This window comes from Centruroides vittatus, unplaced genomic scaffold, assembly GCF_030686945.1.
Source record: "Centruroides vittatus isolate TY-2023 unplaced genomic scaffold, ASM3068694v2 contig_970, whole genome shotgun sequence".
NCBI lineage: Eukaryota > Metazoa > Arthropoda > Arachnida > Scorpiones > Buthidae > Centruroides > Centruroides vittatus.
Window position 1 is genome coordinate 3,643,514 of NW_027122643.1, and position 21,344 is coordinate 3,664,857.

Sequence of the window (21,344 nt, forward strand, 5' to 3'; positions counted from 1 at the left end):
TGTATTAAAGAAAAATTTTATCTTAATTTATTTGTTTTATATAATATAAAAAATATTTTTACATCTTTGTGTTGATATTATAATATATTATCAAGTTTGTAAAGGGAATTTTTGATAATGATTAGTAAGGTATTTATTTTTTGCGTTTCGAATGAATAAAAAATTTCAATTACTCATTATATTTGATTTTTTAAAAAATTTTTATTGTTTATAATTGAAATTTAATTATAAACAATAATTATTAATTGAAATTTATAATCGTTTATTATTTAATTTAATAAACATAAGGGTCAAAACCTAAAGGAAAAAAAGAGCAAAAATATAAATGCCAACTTATTTAGTTTATTATTATTTGATGCACATTTTAAAATTTTACTTATCTAAAGAAAATATAACTATAATTTTATTTGATTTTTGTTAAATTATTAAGTAAAGTCATACAAATGTACTAAAGATTTAAATCTGTACTATGGAGGAACCTTTAACTTAATCTCAAGTTAAAACTATTAAAAAATTAACTTTAATTTAGAAAAAAAACTGTTATAAGAATAAAACTAAATTTTTTATATTCAAATACATTTTTTGATTTCACAGAAATGTCTTTGGATTTAGATCTAATTTTATCATTTAAAATATAAAAACAAATGCGTAAGCGCGTAGGTATAGATTTTAATATTTTTATCGTCATCTATTAAACTTTCGAAAATTCGGGGTAGTCCCATATGTTTATCAACAATGAACAGTTTTGAAAATTAAATAAATAGCGTGTTATCAGTGATGGGTAGTGAACAGGCGCAGGAAGGGCATAGAACGTTTCTAATCGTTAACAATTTTATCAGATATTGCGAAAATAAAAAGGTCTCACAAAATTGTTTATTAAAAGTCATATGGTGTAGTAATTTCGCACAGTTGGCTTCAAGTTTTTGAGGTTGTCTTTTCAATAATGACAGTGGAGAGCGAGCAAGTGAGTTAACATTATACGTTAACATTGTATTACATAACATTCTATAAATATACTTAAATATTACAAATCAATTGTAAAATTTATATAATTAAGAAAATTTTAATTATTAGATTGCATAATAGTAATAATACTGAACTTTTAAATTTTTAAAACGAGATGGTTTAATAATTAATAAAATGTATTGAACTTTTTATAGCTGTCAGGTCATTGTTCTTATTAAGATAAACTTGTATATCTTTAGTAATATCAGAATGATTTTTATAAAATATCGTCTTGCATTTATCGGAATTAACCACATTGTTTTATCTTTATAAATTTATTTAGGAGGATACTGTTGATCATAAATGGAATCAAGAAACTTCTGGACATCATGATGGTTTCTACAGTAGTGCTAAAAGCTATAAAGAAGTGTTTAGTATTAGGTAAATATCTGGAAATTAAATACATCTTTTACTTTAAAAGATTTTTTTGTTTGTATTTTAATTTTTTTTCTATATTTAATTAACATAGCTATAAAGATTTGTTAGGAAGTCGAGCTGATGGAGAAAAGAATGAAGAAGGAGAACCGATAAAAAGAAAAAATACGACGAAAGAATGGTTAACACTCATCACTTTAGCCTTTGCAAATTTCAGTGTCGGTGCTTGTGTATCATTACAAGCACCGTTCTTCCCAAAAGAGGTATTTCTTATTAATTTTATACAACTCAGTATTAAGTGTTTACATTTTTGATATAAGTACCGATATTTCATAGAAACGTCTTTTACTTAAATAAAATTTTTTATTTTTAAAAAATTAAGAATTGTTAGGGCTAATCACGTTGTGAAAATCTGTTTTTAATAGAAAAACTCGTGATTTTTAAAAGTAAAGTTGACCTTTCTCTAAGCTTATTTAATATCTCGGTTCACAGAACTTTTCCCTAAGCAGCGAAATGTTTGTATTGTCTGGTGTCTAAGGTCAGAATAATCTACTCTTATCTTTATCTATTTAAATAACTTTCCTCGAATAATATATTAAAAGTATTTAAACATTGAAATAAAGTTATAAGCTACTTATATTATGTTTTTTTGTAAAAACATAATATAATACTCATAATATAAAAAAATACTTATATTATCTTGTGTTAAAATTGTTAAAATGATAAAATATTTATCAATAGTTATAAGTTTACAATTACTAGAAGATGAACAATAAATACGATTACAAAATTAATCGATATATCAAATAAATTACAAAATAAATATGGTTAGGAAATTTTTTATTTTCAATAAAAATTATTTCAACATTTCTTCTATTCGTAATTATTTTTATAACTGATCTTTAAAACTTATCATTGATCAATTGGATTAGCTTATCTAGTAATTTATGTGGTAAGATTTTTTAAAATACATTTATAAATATGAACAAATCTTACCGTATAACGCAAGAAAAATTACAGTATAATAAGGAAATCGTTTAAGGAAAGTTTTGCAATAAAATAATTTCTCCATTGCAAAACTTAAAATTCCAATAAATATATAAATTCAATTCGTATATTTCTAATGAAATACAATAAATTAAGTTGATTTAGAACTTATTTAATATTTCTGATGTAGCATTTTAATTTTTCTGTCTTTGAAAGTTTTGTATAAAAATTATATGCTAATTTATATGATATTTTTTAGAAATTTTTAAATCGTTGAAAGAATAATTCCTGAATTTGATAAAAGTTTAAACTTGTTTAATTTTGATAATTTGTTATAAAATTACAATTATGGAATTAAGTTATGATTTTATATAGTTTTAAACTTCAAAATTTTCTTATTTTAGTATTGACACTATTATAACTATAAATTTATTACAACTACGTTGCAAAATTCATTTACAAAAATAAGAAGTTCTCAATTACAGCAGGGATTAAAAAATTTATTATAAACAAAACATGTTGTAATGATACGTAGAATTCGTGAATGGAAGTTAGTAATTACCAGCAGCGTCACTAGTGTTGGTGTCACGCAGTGCGGTAGCTCGTGGTGTCACTCTCGTGGATCTCTTTTCGTAACAAACCATACGGAATGTTTAGTAATTCCCGAATATTTCCGAATATATAATGGCAATAACACAAACAACAAGCAAAATTAATTAAAATCACATCTTTAAATTACAATATCATACGCACGGCTTATGTGTATTTACATTTATCTGTTTATTTATTCGTCATCGAACCTTTTAGTGACGATACTGGTTAGTAACAAACTAGAATTTTGTGCCCTTTTTATCATTTACGCAAATCTTCAATATATCAAATTTCGCATATTAAAAATACTTTTTGTAGACTGTTTACATTTTTTTAGCCTGCTATCATTCATATAGATATACAGTTAAATCACTAGTAGGTGTTTTTATCATACATTTACTTGCGATAGTTCTGATAGTGTTTTGGCATATTAGAATTGCAGTTATTAGGAATATTCGGAGATCTCATTAAATTAATGGCGTATTGGATGAAAACATTCGATTTTTGAAAATATATTCTCATCTTCAGTTATCATTTCACTCTAACCTTCCTTCCAAAAAAATGATTTTCGAAAACGAATTACCAATTTTGTGTTAAAATCGAAACTAATAACATTAGCGGCTCGCCCGTAACGATTGGAGTTGCAGCCTTTCTATAATTTTTAGGAAAAATTAAAATAAATACAAAAATAAAAAATTTTTATTAGAAGAAAATATAGAAGATTTAGAATCATTTTAACTCAACTTTTAACGCAAAGAGAGGAATCCTGTTCAGACGTGTGACATTTTTGAACTCTTTCGTCCATGTGGCACCAAGACTTTAATCCAGACACATCATATCTTTGATGGGGCTTATAATAGAAGTAATCGGGTGGTGAAGAATGAGTTTATTTGGGATAAACCGCTAAAAAATATTTCTAAGATTTCTGACCCGACTCGAACTCCTTAAGAAATTAAAAAAAATACAGTGTTTCATCTTAAATTTTAATTAAAAATAAATAATATAGAAGATTAAATTAAAGATTTTCTGATTAGTTTCGTAATAACTCTAGCCCTAGTCTTCTTGTAAGAAATTATTCTGAGTTTCGCCATTGAACGCTAATGTTAATTTCAACTCGCTCAAGCGGAGCGTTATACCTTCATGGGTCCCGGGCAAATTTGAATTGGGAGCCCTTGTAGAGTACAATGTTGACTTCAGACATTTTTCTTCGAGGGGAATCCCTCGGTATCCTCTTGAATTCAACACTGCCCATACGAAACCAAAAGAAGGATTTTAGTAAAATTTCATTAAAAGCAAAATAAAATCAGATGTGACATTTATGTACAATAAAATGCAATCTCCAAGTGAAATTCATAAATAATACACTTAACTGAATTAGTACTTACTTTTATTTCACCAAATAATAAACTAGATTAATTAAACAAGAAATAATTCACGTATTATTTTCAAGATTATAAAGATTTGGTATTAATTTCAATCCATAAAAAAATGTTTTAATGTGATTTTTTAATTAATTAAAAGTAAAAATTATTTATATAACGTAATTTAACATTTTCAAATTACTGTAGGATTAAAAAGATATTTTATTCAATTCAAAATGTTGACTGTATTAGAATTAACAAATCATATTTTCAGGTGATTTGCTGTTGAGAATGTAAGATAGTGTGTATCGTACATTCTCATCTTGTGAAGACAGTAAAAATTATTAAAGATAAATATTCGTATTAATAGAAACATTTTAGATAAAATAAAAAATTAATTTAATTTTCTTTTGTTATTAATAATATTTTATCGGCTGATAACACGAAAATAGTCAGTTTAATTTGGCAACGCAATAGGTAGGCGTTCTGTCAATGGGATGCCGCCCGGAAAAATATTCTGTGGAAAACAGGCTTTATTTAGATGTTTACTTAGGTGTTTGAAACGCGATAAAAATTGGAAAAAATCCACGTGACCGTGACCGTAGTCATGGTTTTGTCACGTGCGAAACCATGACTATGTACTAGTATTCAGTGGTTTTATCCAATCGGACATTGTGGCATAAAATAGTCGATTTAGCTAAAGCAGCTGTATCATATACTTAATATATATTTTTTCATTTTTAACTCTGCCCTGTGGGAACTCAGAAGGCTATTTTTGCATATCCATCGTAGGCTCGTCCAGGTCCACAATGCGGGCGCGGTTTGATATATCCGGAACAAACCGCCCAAGAAACATTTCTGAGGTGTCCCGTGTTCGTATTCAATGTCGGATTCCACGGAGAAGTAGACTGACTCCTTAAGGGCCTCGGCTATCCAGTTTCCTGTCTACCTGATATTATTAAAATGATAAATTAATTTCTTTTTTGATAACTTGAAACCGTGTCGTATTTCTATTGTTGTTTCTAACACACGATGCAGTGTAATCCAGCCACCACTTGGCTTCTTTTCATCTTTATTTCAGTTGATCAACTGAAATAAAGATGAAAAGAAGCCAAGTGGTGGCTGGATTACACTGCATCGTGTGTTAGAAACAACAAAATTAACTTCTGTTTAAGTTCTAATCCTCTTATGTAGTAAGATGATAATTTTGACTATCTTCTAATATTAATAAAATCAGATTTTGTAATTTTTTAACCAAATGAATTACCCGTGTAGGTAACCAAACAAATTCATTTCATAATTATTATTGCCTTGTCCTTATTTCAATTCTTATTATATTTGTCAACTTGGACGTAAACTAACAGGAGGCTCAATAAAGAAAGTCTGTTTTTTTTTTTTTTAAGAACTTTTGCTCAATTTTGCGTTAATACTTAACACCAGTTTAACAGTCCTATTAATAATTTACGTCCAAATTGACAAATATAATAAGAAATTTAATTCATATTCATAGTTCGGAATTTCTATTTTTAAATATTGACTGCAATAATAATAATAATAATAATAATAATAACTCTCCAGGGTCCACCACCTGGTCGTGGTGGGAGAGCCCAGTAATTTTACTGATCCATAGGGCAATGCAGGCTGGAGCATAAGCTCCTGGTAGGGACACCCATGCCAGTAAGGTCTATGGGGAGAAATGAAGCTAAGAGTGACCACGCCCACATTCTGTGGAGATATTCATCATGGTAATAACTAGATCAAAGTGTGATACCGGCTCGGACGTCGCCCGGGTTAACAAGGTCCGCGTTCGTGGGTTAGGCAGAGGCTCACGTTCGAAAAATAGGTCACAGTCTCCCTTGGTTACCGGTGGCGAAAGCAGCACCGGCCCAAGCATGGCTACTGCAATGCCCTCAACAGATGTGAGGAACCAACCCAGCCTTGGTGTTTCTGTGGCAATGCATCCACAGACCACAAAGGCTGGAAAACCACGCCAACGGATGAAATGGACAGTAGAAATGAACGAGTTTATCATCCGTACTTATTACACCATCACAAAACTCGAAACAAACATGACAGCATACAGACAACAACTACACCATAGATTCACACAACAGTATCCTCATCTCACTGTCACCGAACAAAGGGTTGTTGATCAAAAAAGAACAATTATACACAACAACCTTATTCCACAAACAACACTTGAACTTATCAAACAACAGGTTGCTGATCAAATACATCAACAGACAGAAACATCTAACATTAATGAAGATCATGTAACCTGTCAGGATAATCCAGCAACAAGCATTGATAATAACACACATACAACAATTACCACTAATGATACTACAGACACTTCCTCATCCATCACTGATAACATAGACTTGGATTTAGTTAATACGCTCTCACTTATATTTCAGGAAACACTCACTAAATATACAGGCACAGATCCCACACAACGACCACGAATACCAAAAATCAACACGTCAAAGAAAGTAGGAAAAACACTAAATTATGTAAACACTCACTTACTACCACACTACATTCATTCAATTTCTACACTCGCAGACATTCATACATTAGTTTATGCTGGGGCAGTCACAGTAGTGACACACCATGGACTGAAAGTACAATCACAGACAAATACACAGAAAACACAATTCTATCACAAGCCTGCCTGGCAGAGAAGAATAGAAACACAAATAAATGACATTAGACAGCAATTAGGCAGGCTAACACAATACACTAAAAACAACATAACACCCAAATTAAGGAAACAGCTCAAAAACATTTTCAAGAAAATAAAAACACACACAAAACATGAACATCACAACACACGCATTACAGAATACATTGATACACTAAAACAAAAACTTGCTGCCAAAGCACGTAGACTCAAACGATACAAAACATGTACACTACGAAAACAACAAAATAAATTATTTACAAACAATGAAAAACTCTTTTACAGACAAATTAATAACAAAGCAAACACTGATACACAGCACAGTGGCACACCAACAGAAGAAGAACTCACAACATATTGGTCTTCTCTTTGGTCCAGTGCTGTCACGCACAATGCTGAAGCAGGATGGATCGAGGAGGAGAACAAAAACTTACACAACATACCAACTATGCCCTGTGTTGAAATAAACATACATGATTTCCAATACACTGTTAACAGAACACACAACTGGAAGACACCTGGTGTAGACAACATTCACAATTTCTGGTACAAAAAGTTCACATCACTGCACCAGGAACTAGCTAAACATCTAACACACATCATCATCAATCCACAAGACATGCCAAATTTTCTTACTCAGGGCATCACCTACATGAAACCTAAAAACAACAATACCACAGACCCCACACAATACAGACCAATTACATGTCTTCCAACACTCTACAAATTATTGACATCCTGTATTGCAAACAAAATATACAAACATGTTGAAGAACACGACATTCTAACAGAACAACAAAAAGGTTGTCGTAGAAACCACAGGGGATGCAAAGAACAGTTACTCATAGATTCAGTCATTCTACGGCAAGCACACAGACAACACAGAAACATACACATGGCATATATAGACTACAGAAAAGCATTCGACAGTGTTCCACACAGTTGGCTGCTACATATCCTACACATGTACAAAATACATCCATCACTCATTGCATTCTTTCAAAACACTATGCAGCACTGGAGAACAACACTACATCTCAGGGTTAGTAACACTTCCATACAAACAAACCAAATTTTTATTAGGCGAGGAATTTTTCAAGGAGATTCCTTGAGTCCTCTCTGGTTCTGCTTAGCCCTGAACCCATTATCCAACATGTTAAACAACACGCAATATGGTTACAATATTAGACACAAAAAAACAACACAGTTTACACTGTCACATCTCATGTACATGGATGACATAAAACTTTATGCATCCACACAAAAACAACTTCATCAACTCCTACAAATCACACATTCATACACCAAGGACATACAAATGGAATTTGGCCTAGATAAATGCAAAACAGTTCACATAGAAAAAGGAATCCTGAAGAAAGAAGATTTTGCACTTGGAAATGGAGACATTATTGAATCCATGGAAGAGGGCGAGTTCTACAAGTATTTAGGATTCCAACAGGCCAAACTAACAGAACATACACAAATAAAGCAAAGATTAATTAAAGAATACCAAAGTAGGTTAAATGCTATTCTCAGAACACAATTAAATGCAAAACACACAGTTAAAGCAATAAACACATATGTCATCCCAGTACTCACATATTCTTTTGGAGTTATACATTGGACTCACACAGATCTTGAGCAACTCCAAAGGAAAACAAGAACAACACTTACTAAGCATAAACAACATCATCCTAAATCCGCCACAGAAAGATTAACCCTTCCACGTAAAGATGGCGGACGTGGCCTGATTGACATAGTTAACCTTCACTACAAACAAATACAGTCACTGCGAGAGTTTTTCTACAAAAAACAAGAAACATCACAATTACATAAAGCAGTAACTCTAGCAGACTCGAATAACACACCATTAAACTTACACTCACATCATATGGACACAACACAACATATAAAAAGCATAGACACCATTAAGCAATCGTGGGCTCGAAAGGCACTCCATGGCAGGCATCCTTACGATCTGGCCCAGGATTTTGTTGACAAAACTGCGTCAAACAGCTGGTTAGCTCGGGGATGCCTCTTTGGGGAGACGGAAGGATTCATGATTGCCATACAGGATCAGGTCATAAATACTAAAAACTACAGAAAACACATACTCAAAGATGCAACACTCACAAATGACACATGCAGAAAATGTCACATCATGCCAGAAACTATACAACACATCACCTCTGGTTGCAAGCTCTTGGCACAAACAGATTATTTACACAGACATAATCAAGTAGCAAATATAATACACCAAGAGCTTGCAAGGAAACACAAATTAGTAGACATCCACGAACCATATCTACAAATACATTCCACAGACAGTATTGGAAAACAACACGCACAAAATGTACTACGACAGAGCCATAATCACAGATAAAACAATTTACCACAACAGACCAGACATCACACTCATTGACAAACACAATAAAATCACATACATTATAGACATATCCATTCCAAACACTCACAATATACAAAACGCATGCACTGAAAAAATTAGCAAGTACACAGAACTCGCCCAGGAAATAAGGCATCTGTGGAGGATGGATAGGGTGCTTATTGTACCTGTTGTTCTCTCCTCTACAGGTGTCATACCACACACACTACACAAAAGCCTGGGCACATTAGAATTGAATAGAAACACATATATCACTCTACAGAAGGCCACTATATTGAATACATGTCATATTGTGAGAAAATTCCTGAATACAGACACACACACTGATACACTTCTTTAATTTCTGTTTTGGTTACTATGCCTTGACTTTGGTCCGGCATAGTACTTAGCCACCGGTGTTAACCGAGTATATCTACTTAACCCAACAATATAATAATAATAATAACTCTCCCGTGGTCACCACCTGGTCGTGGTGGGAGAGCCCAGTAATTTTACTGATCCATAGGGCAATGCAGGCTGGAGCATCAAGCTCCTGGTAGGGACACCCATGCCAGTAAGGTCTATGGGGAGAAATGAAGCTAAGAGTGACCACGCCCACATTCTGTGGAGATATTCATCATGGTAATAACTAGATCAAAGTGTGATACCGGCTCGGACGTCGCCCGGGTTAACAAGGTCCGCGTTCGTGGGTTAGGCAGAGGCTCACGTTCGAAAAATAGGTCACAGTCTCCCTTGGTTACCGGTGGCGAAAGCAGCACCGGCCCAAGCATGGCTACTGCAATGCCCTCAACAGATGTGAGGAACCAACCCAGCCTTGGTGTTTCTGTGGCAATGCATCCACAGACCACAAAGGCCGGAAAACCACGCCAACGGATGAAATGGACAGTAGAAATGAACGAGTTTATCATCCGTACTTATTACACCATCACAAAACTCGAAACAAACATGACAGCATACAGACAACAACTACACCATAGATTCACACAACAGTACATGTCATATTGTTGAGAAAATTCCTGAATACAGACACACACACTGATACACTTCTTTAATTTCTGTTTTGGTTACTATGCCTTGACTTTGGTCCGGCATAGTACTTAGCCACCGGTGTTAACCGAGTATATCTATCTTAACCCAACATAATAATAATAATAAGTTGACAAAACTGCGTCAAACAGCTAGTTAGCTTGGGGATGCCTCTTTGCGGAGACGGAAGGATTCATGATCGCCATACAGGATCAGGTCATAAATACTAAAATCTACAGAAAACACATACTCAAAGATGCAACACTCACAAATAACACATGCAGAAAATGTCACATCATGCCAGAAACTATACAACATATCACCTCCGGTTGCAAGCTCTTGGCACAGACAGATTATTTACACAGACATAATCAAGTAGCAAATATAATACACCAAGAGCTTGCAAACAAACACAAATTAGTAGACATCCACGAACCATACTACAAATACATTCCACAGACAGTATTGGAAAACAACACGCACAAAATGTACTACGACAGAGCCATAATCACAGATAAAACAATATACCACAACAGACAAGACATCACACTCATTGACAAACACAATAAAATCACATACATTATAGACATATCCATTCCAAACACTCACAATATACAAAACGCATGCACTGAAAAAATTAGCAAGTACACAGAACTCGCCCAGGAAATAAGGCATCTGTGGAGGATGGATAGGGTGCTTATTGTACCTGTTGTTCTCTCCTCTACAGGTGTCATACCACACACACTACACAAAAGCCTGGGCACATTAGAATTGAATAGAAACACATACATCACACTACAGAAGGCCACTATATTGAATACATGTCATATTGTGAGAAAATTCCTGAATACAGACACACACACTGATACAATTCTTTAATTTCTGTTTTGGTTACTATGCCTTGACTTTGGTCCGGCATAGTACACAGCCACCGGTGTTAACCGAGTATATCTCACTTAACCCAAAATAATAATAATAATAAAATCTTAAAATTTAATCTTGAGTGATATTAGATTTAAAGATAACAAGTAAACAATCGCTTTATTATCTCGATATCTATATAACAACGTAATTAGTGAAGAAATCTTGATCAAGTAAAAATAATTCTGATGTCATATTCGAAATAACCTACTTTCGGGAGACCTAAATTGTTTTCAATAACCTTCTAAATTAAAACAATTGATTATTATCGTAAAACAATTGTTTTGGAAATTACATCGCCTAATACTGTACTATTACATTGCAGTTTCTCTATATTTACGAAAAACATTTCGTATCATCATTGACGAAAATTAGTGATTACATAATTTGCAGAGTAATAGTTTATTTAATTCGTCAAGATTAAATTTTAATCTTAACTAAATATTTTTTTCTGATTCTCTGTTTACCTATTGCTTCAAAAAAGATATTCATATTTAAAGTGAAAAAATAAAATAAAATAATCTAGCAACGAGTTGCTTAACTTTCCCGGCAACATTTAAAAATGAATGTGTGGCGTCATCTGTTTTGATATTTTACTTTAAAACTTTTTGCAGTTTTAATTATTATAGAATGGTAAAACGATTAATTTTGAGGTAGCAATGGCAATGGGTTTTATAAAAAAATAAAAAATAAAAATAACAGTTGTAAATACTAACAACTAGTAGACTCATCATTGAGCCGACACGATCTCTCTTTATCTCCCCACCTCTTCGACCTTTAACCACCAAAATTTAACATCATCAATTCCCCTAAAACAAAAACCTCCCTGCAAAATTTCAGAAATTTTGGACAAAAAGCACGAGATCATAAGGATGAACAAAATCGTGCTCCCCCCACACATTAACATCCGTACATACAGAAATAACTCCTGAATTTTTTTGTATTTCTCGACGTTTCAAAGTCCTCTGAGTCCAAAATTTAAAATATCTTAGGGGTCATTTTTTGACCGATCGCCATACTTTCCCTCTGTTATATATAACAGACTCAGGAAAGTAAAATTATTGTCTGTTTCATCGGGAGGTATTTTTGAAGGATAACAGTTACATAGTTTCTTACAGTTCTCTATTTTGGATATACCACATATATTTTATTTTTATATGGTAGATAATATATTTAAAAGTTTATCAATCGAATAAAAATTATTCGTTATTTATATCTTTAGTCTGAATTCCAGAAAAAATATATTTTTATCATTGTTTTATAAACCAGTTTCTCTGTTAATGAGTGCTATATTTTCAAGATAAATTGTTTGCTCTGGTTATTTTAATCAAAATATTTACTTTTTTTTAAATGAGGAAAGTTAAAAGCCTAGATTTTTTATTGATTAAGGCCATTTTATATTTAATATATTTTGATTATTTCAAAACTAAAACTAGAATACAGTAGAGCGTCGATAAGTGGAACCAATTGGGGACTGGGGTCCTTCCAGTAAATGATTTGTTCCAGTTTCCGACTTTGTACGAAAAAATACATTAACCTGTCCGATGTTCAAATTTTTCTCCGTTGCGTATCGCTTCCTGTTGAATTTTTCTCCGTTGCGTGTCGCTTCGTGTTGAATTTTCGTCGATTTTAAGCCTAACGAAAATTTTTATAATAATCATCGAGGCTATCGTATCGTTAAAAATTATTTCTGCATTTTGTACAAACAAAATAAATATATTAAAGAATATAAAAAACATGAAAATTATACTTTAGAAGTAAATTTAGTATTAAAAACATTCGATTCAGCACGACACAGTCCGACTGAAAATCGTTCCATTTTCCGGCCACTGCACTTACCGACGTTCCACTTATCGACGCTCTACTGTACTTGAAATATTTTTCTCTCTCTGCTTCCTGGATTGAATTTATTACGGTAAATTTAGTTATAATTTTAATAAAACATTTCGCATAATTATATTATTTTTTGTTAGATAATAAATTTCCGTTTCAAAAATAGAGATTTAAATGAAAGATATTTGTTTAGTAAATATTTAAAATAAAAATTTCAATTGGCTTTCAAATAGAACATGCTATGAAATAATTGCTGTTGCATACTTATGTAAAAATTCATTCTTACATAATAAAGTTTTACTTTATTAATTATCCTAAGTTGTATATTATTTTATATATATATTTAGAGCTATAATTTAAACTAGAAAAGTCTAATCAATATCGGTTCATTGTATAACTGATTATAAAGCAGGGGTAGCATGAAACGTATATGTAATCAAATGAGTGTTTTATAATAATTCAGCTATGAAAGTAATACAATTGTAACTGCGCCTTTGTTTTTGATAAAAAGGTTAATAAATTTAGTTCATTAGTTTAGTAAGATTTTTGTTTTTAAACAATATTTTCACCCCAATATTAAATTTTTGTCTATTATAAGAGAATATTGAAATATATTTATTAAATAAAATAAAAGAATGTGAAGACAAATATTGATAACTTTTGCCGTTTTGTTACAGATTTTGTTCGGTTTTTATATATGATAATTTTTTAAAACTTTTGTATATATAATAACAAATAGAAACTTATACGTTACTCTAAACGTATATAAAATTTACTAATTGTAAACAGTTGAATTCTTGAAAATGACTTAGGTTATTGGTTTATTCTTAAATGAATTTTTATTTTAAGTCATTGCTTTTGTATCCAAGATTAGAACTTTCCAAATTTGAATTTAACCTCTATCAAGAACAAAAGAATCTCTATCTATTCCAGTTCCAGAAATAATTGAAGATAAAAAAATGTTTTTCGATATTTATCAATTTGCTACATAAACAGATATTTATCAGAATCTAAAACAATAAGAAAATAAGAATGGGGACGAGATGCTATCAGTATAATTTTGCAATAACTGTGGCGATTCAATTTTTGTTTCCTTTTCATATTTTAACAATATTTTAATATTAAACTTAAACTTTAACGTGTAATAATTTAAAGTAGATCGCTAATCGGGTTATTCCCATGGGTGCCGAATTACTGAGAGTACGTAGGCTTAAAAGTTTTATTTTATTTCTTTGATCAGTCAATGATCTTCTCTGCACTCATTTTACTCTATTACTTACAATTATTAAATATTAACCTGTTAAAATTTGCTAAATTAAAGCCTGTCTAAAGGCAATGAACGACGTGGCCTGTCGCCCTTCGGTACCGATTCTTTTTGGAGGTAGAAGAGCAAATAATATAGTGTGATGAAATACAATACTGTACACAGAAATGAAACCAGAATAAATAGGAAAACGACATATGGCATGACTGACATTTTCATGGAAGTAGAAGCGCATAGGTAATCACACTGGAATATATGTCGGATAATTGAGTGGTGAGATGGTGGCGGTATAAGATGTTAGCCTACTAAATTTGGGATCCAGATTCGACGTTATCGTGAGGAGTACGGTCCGATCTCTATCCCTCATAATGACCCATTGTGGGTCAGACCCATTCATAATGCACATAATTGGGATTACTTATATGACCTATAAATGTGCTAGTGACTTGTATTGATTAATCATTTATAAGATATTAAAAAGTATAGAATAAATTATACTATTTTAATTTTATTAATGCAAATAAAATATTTTATTAACTATAATTGAAAATTCATTTTTTAGGCCGAAATGAAAGGTGCAACCCCCACGCAGTATGGTATGATATTTGGTGTATATCAACTTACTATGTTTATATTTTCTCCGCTTTGTGGAAAATTGGTAAGATTCAGGCTTCTTAATATTAAAATATTTAGTGTTAAATAAACAAACAGTTTATAGATTTTTGTAAACTGTAAACATCTGTGTAATTCCTTTCATAAAACAACTCAAAAATAACTTTTTTTGTGTGCTATTTACTTTAACAGATGGGTTATTTCACTCCTAAATTCATGTTAAATGCAGGAATGTTTATAGTTGGTGCAGCAACTATTTTGTTTGGGTAAGTACGTTTTATAGTACTTTATTCGATAGTAAACTACTTTTTAAAATGATGAATAATTTAAAAAATTGCCACAATTTTTCATAGTATCTTAGATTTGAGTCCACCTGGTACCCCTTTTATAGCTCTTGCCTTCACTGTAAGAATAGCAGAAGGGTTTGGATCGGCTTTTGTTAAAACCTCCATCTACACTATCATTGCTGCTGAATTTCATGAAAGAGTAGCAACTATTTATGTAAGATAAATTCTTAAATGTATTTTAAAAAATCCTAATTAAAGTTTACATATTTCAATATTTCTGTTGAAAAACTATAATTATATATCGGAATATTATTCAAACGGAAAATATTTATGTAACGATCATGGAGAACAACTTACAAGAAAAGTGATTTTGTTGTATTATTGGATGCTTAATCTGAATCTTTTACACGATATTCATTCTGAATAGAATTCGGTCTGACGATAGGAAGAACATTTTTCTTTATTTTTAATCGTGCCGTACGCCTGAAAATAGAGAAAAATGTTTTTCTGTGGCTTTTTATGTGTCAAAAATTGGATTAGAATTCAATTTTATTTAAATTATATGTGGCATTTCAATTCTCGTTATAACTTATGTATCTCAGCTTCAATGTTCAATGTGGATTAAACAAAATTATTATTATGGCACGCATGGAAAGTAATAAGTATCATTTAGCACAGTGTTTCTCAAACTTTTTGGACCGCGACCCCCCCTTCTGCACTTAAAAATTTCAAAGGACCCCCGAAGAATAAGTATGTGTCAAAAAACATCCCGGAGGGAGGGGGTTAGGCTCGTATTTAAATATTTTTATTATTTTTATTATTTATATGTGCAATTTATTTAAGTAAAAATTATTTTATATATTTTTTATTTCTATTACAGTATTTCTAAACATGAATCCATAGTAAATTTATAAAATATTTGAAAAAATTGATCTGGCATCAATTTTTCAGCGACTCCCCAAATATTTTTCACGACCCCCTTGGGGGTCGCGACCCCCACTTTGAGAATCACTGATTTAGCATTAGCTTTTGTTATATATATTTTTTTAAAAGAAATCCTCAAGGTTTATTGTAGTTTGATCTGATTTGTCATATCATTTGATTTCATATATTTTGTCAATTAACAGTTTTTAGATGATACACCAAATACACTTCTGGCCATTAAAATTGCTACACTAGGAAGGAAAGCAAATAGCAGAATTGTGTTTATTGCACATAAAGTATAATGAGAGGAAGACATGATTGAATTGACAGGTAATCTTGAGGTAAGGAGCATCCAGCATGTACCTTTCATGCAAATTTCGCATTTGTTGCAAACCGTCTTCATGGTGTAGCAATTTTAATGGCAGTGTACATTATCTTTATTCATCTGTTGATACATCTAAAAGTTAATTTTTTTCTGTATTTTTATCTTTTTATACATAAATTACATATTACAGATAAGTTTTCTTACGGATAAACTTTCCAAATTTACAAATTTACTAATTATTTCAGTAAATATCTTATTTTTTGCAGAAATGTCAAAATTTGTAAATTTTAATTGTAGAAATTCTAGAATCTCAATTATTCTGTATCAAAACATTAAACGTTTCTTATTTAGTCTGGTCTTGAAACTTTCCTTGGATTAGGATTAATAGCTGGACCAACGCTTGGAGGTGCCTTATACGATGTATGTCAAGTTATACTCGATACTGTTAAAATTTTTTAAAACGATGTTTTAAAGGAATTTTTGTGTAATGATTTAAAACTTTTTTCAGCTTGGAGGATTTGAATTACCTTTTATATCAATTGGTGTCCTCATTATTATTGATGTTATTATAATGTATATCATTCTTCCAAATCCAGGTAAATATAAAATTATCTTTTCTCTCCTTTAGCTCAAGTATAATCTACGGAAGTAAAATATATTTGTAACTTAAAAGTATTTAAATAAATAAATCGTCTTAAAAATTAATACAGAATGTGAACAAAGTCATAATTCTAAGTACAAAAATATTTTTTTATAAATACAATTGTCTTTCTTCATTGTTTATATAATTTAAACCAATTTACAGTTTGACTTTTTCGTAATTAATATTGCAATTCTAGGTACATTAAAATTGAAAGGAGGAAACTTATTAAAGTTTTGGGCAAATCCTACTACGATATTATTCGCAAGTCTGGTATTTACTACATTTAACTGTATTGGATATAATCAATCCACACTAGAACCTCATCTCAGAAATGTAGAATGACTTTACTGTTTATATTTAATTTATTTTAATCAATTAACTTATACGATAAAATAATTGATTTAATTAATTATAGTTCCAACTGTCTGGAGTTGCAGTAGGATCTATCTTCGTTATCTCTGGAGGCATTTATAGCATAACAGCACCTGGATGGGGTTGGTTATGTGATCGTGGCGTAAGTACATCATATATAATGCAATAAATTTACACTTTAAGAATAAGACAGTAAAAACTTACATCCTGTATAATTTTACGCTTTGTTTGTTTTAGTGTTTGAACTTTAAATAAGGTTTTTTCCCTTCTACGCAACGAGAGAAAAATTTTTATTTAATATAAATAATTTTTCTATAAACTGATGATTAAAAATAATATTTAAATTTTTAAATATTATTTCAATTTTCAGTTTAATAATAAAGTCTTGGCTATCATCGGTTGTGCTTTGATGGGTACTTGTTACGTACTTATTGGTCCTGCCCCTTTCATACCTCTTGACACGTGAGTGAACTTTTTCAAAAAACTTTTTATTTTTAAACACAGAATAATTATTAAAATTTGATCTATCAATATATAGATCTATTGCAATAGTGTGTGTTTCGCTGATATTTTTCGGTCTCGGAACTGGAGGAAAATTAGTTAGTGCTTTCCTTGGTGTTTTGCATCATACAGTGTAAGCATAAATTATAATAATTATCTACATTATAAATTTAAATACTACTGATGTTCATTAATCGAAAAACATCTATTTTAGGATAAATCGAGGATTTCCTACTGACATTACGACTTATGGTTTGGTATCATCAATGGTTGCATCGTCTCAATCTTTAGGGTAAATTTTATATTATTATTTATTATTATTCATTACATTAAATATTAAGGTAAATAATACATATATTATATATTATAATAGATTAAATACTCTGTATTTTATCATTTCTATAAAACATTATATTCAGGTATTGCTTTAAAGTACTATTAAACTGCCACTAGCCATTTTATCTTTGCCTTACTAGGGAATTGGAAAAGGCATTGAAACGTAAATTAAAAAACCTAATTATTATTCGAAGTTCATTAAATACTGAGTTGTATTTCGAAGAATTTTACTCTCTATAGTTAAGAATTGGCAATATAAAGAAATACAAGGCGTTAAAATTAACGTTTTTCTTTAAAAAAACTGGAGACAAAAAAAGAAGACGAAGAGAATTTTTTAATTTTGATTATTCATTTAAAATTATACAAACATCATAGAAATTTATATTTGTTTTAAGCTTCCCTAACTGAATTTTCATTCAATATATAAATTACAAAATATAGAATTTAATGATTGAATATTTCTTATCTTTACGATAAAAATAAGAAATAACCAATAATAAAAAACCATAATAGTAATAAATATTAAATTATTCTTAATAATTTATCAAAAACATTAATGACAGATTAATTATTTACAAAATGCCAAGCTGAATTTAAGCTCATTTCCAAATATTTTATAATTATATTTAAAATATTAATTGAAATTATTATTTAATTTAATATTAATGTTGTTAACTTTTCTTTGAAGCTTTTCGTATTAATAATGATAATATTGTTAAATGTGTACTAATAAAAATCATAATCGGCATGTATTAATTATATAATTTTATATTATTGTATACATTATTATGTAACTAATTATAATAATTTTTAATTTAATTTCAGAGCTTTTATTGGCCCATCCCTTGGAGGTTATTTACTACAAACTGTTGGATATAAACCGGGAACACTGGTCCTTGTTGCTATAGAAATTCTACTGGTAAAAACTTAATATTTTAAAAATAACTATATGTAAATAAATGTATAAAATAGGCCTATACTTCATTTAAAATTTAGAATAAAGTATTAATTCAAAATATATATATTTTATTTCAGATAATAGTTCTTTCATCAGTTTTATCATATCAAAAATGCAATAAACATAAAGAGGATGGTTCTGAGGAAGAAAAGAAATGTATAATTGAGAAAAATGGAGAACCATGAGATCTGTTTCTATTTATTTACTAAATTTATTATAGAAAAAGCCGAATATTTTTATTATGTATATAACTGTGATGTATTTTTGGAGTCTTCTGACATTGTCAAAATAATAAACTGATTTAAAGTGAACTATACTAAAATATGATACAATTGTATTTTATGTAAGCCTTTTTTTTAAATTTGTAATTTATTCATTTGTATAGTGTCCCTTCCTATTTAAATAGTATTGCATCTCCATTTTTTAATTATATCTAACAATATTTATTTTGTGGATTTTGAAACTGTACACAATGGAAAGTATTAAAATGAATTATGACGGTGTAAAAGGGTAATTCATTTATTTTTCAGTATAAAACATATACAGATTGAACCTCATGGGATCAGACAAATGCTGGAGTAGCGGATTTTCAGCAGCAGTGGTAAATTTTTGTGTTCTTCTTTATCTCAACTGTCATAAATTTTCCACAGAAAATACACGACGGCAGTATATTTTCATTCTTGACTAAGTGTGAAAATTTACTAATATTGAAGTTTTACAATATGAAATTGATGAACAATTGCTTACAAACACGAAAGCCATGTATGATTTGCTTGCTGCAAACTTCACAAATGGTGAAAGGCATGATGCGTGATGTGTGTCTAACTGAGATTTGATATAAAACGGCAAACGTTTTAACTTTTTTCTTATGTATATTCCATAAGATTTGCAACGCTGTTATCACGCTATATTGGGAGTAGTACTAAAAGTTATTTCATGTAGAGCTTTTATGTAGGTCTACAATATATGAAATGCAGAGCCGGATTTAGGCATTTCGAGACCGTATGCGGAACTCTATGTGAGGCACCTTACCAACCCTTTATAAAATACTTTGACTTCACGCTAACCTACATATACAATTATAAATTAGACACGAAACTATTGATTTTAAATTAATATTTCGTTTAAAAAACTGAGAAGTACATAAAAATCTTACCATAAAATGGTGAGATTTCATATAACTCATATAACAAATATTTAACACTAATATTTTCTTTTCACAAGTGACATTTAATTATATTGGAAATTTTCATATTAAATAGTTGAAATTGTTAGTAGGTGAAGAGCAAAGTATAAGTCTTAATGTATAAACCAGAGCCCAGACAAAGAAAAAATCAAGATCCGAACAGAAAAATTTGATATTCTGGATATATTTTTAGCAATTATAACCATTCAGTTAAAATGCATACAAAAGATACATTTAAAGTAATTTAAAAGACGAGTTAAAAAACTGGCAAGTACTCTTGCTCGACTTTCCGGGCACCCGAACAGAAGGTTAAGAAGATCAGGAAGTCCGATAGCCCCAAATTACCTAAGGTAGAAAGTTTAAATAATGACAATTAAAAGGATTAATTTTGCTGGATAGAGAAATTATTAATTCAAGAAAGAATACTTAAAAATCAATCTGATATGTGGCGCCATCTGTTACAAGATTATTATAAACGAGTAGGTTTATTATAAATGAGCCTTATTTTGAAGATAAGAGTGAATTTTTACAAAAATTGTAAATACCAATGGCCCCACTCGAAATATGACCTCGTACTATCTCTATCTCCCACTTTCCCGTGACTTATAATCTCTAAAATTTAATAGCATTAATGCCCATATATAGAAATAACTCTGCCAAGTTTCAAAAGTTCTGATTCATCCCGATATAATGCGAAATAGATGTCAACCACACGCATATATATAGTATATAAACCTATCCCACTTTTTT

The 21,344-nt window shown here is 30.4% G+C and overlaps 1 protein-coding gene across 1 annotated transcript; it reads left to right on the forward strand.

Moving 5' to 3' along the window:
* Positions 1-733: 733 nt before the first annotated feature.
* Positions 734-19,745, forward strand: LOC136985495 (MFS-type transporter SLC18B1-like). The gene is made up of 15 exons (XM_067282787.1): positions 734-964; positions 1,289-1,386; positions 1,475-1,643; positions 15,013-15,108; positions 15,255-15,328; positions 15,416-15,563; positions 16,950-17,018; positions 17,107-17,194; positions 17,438-17,574; positions 17,657-17,755; positions 17,984-18,075; positions 18,152-18,247; positions 18,329-18,406; positions 19,276-19,369; positions 19,486-19,745. The coding sequence occupies exons 1-15, from the start codon at positions 944-946 to the stop codon at positions 19,591-19,593; spliced, it is 1,467 nt and encodes a 488-aa protein (XP_067138888.1). The 5' UTR covers positions 734-943; the 3' UTR covers positions 19,594-19,745.
* The last annotated feature ends 1,599 nt before the right edge of the window (positions 19,746-21,344 follow it).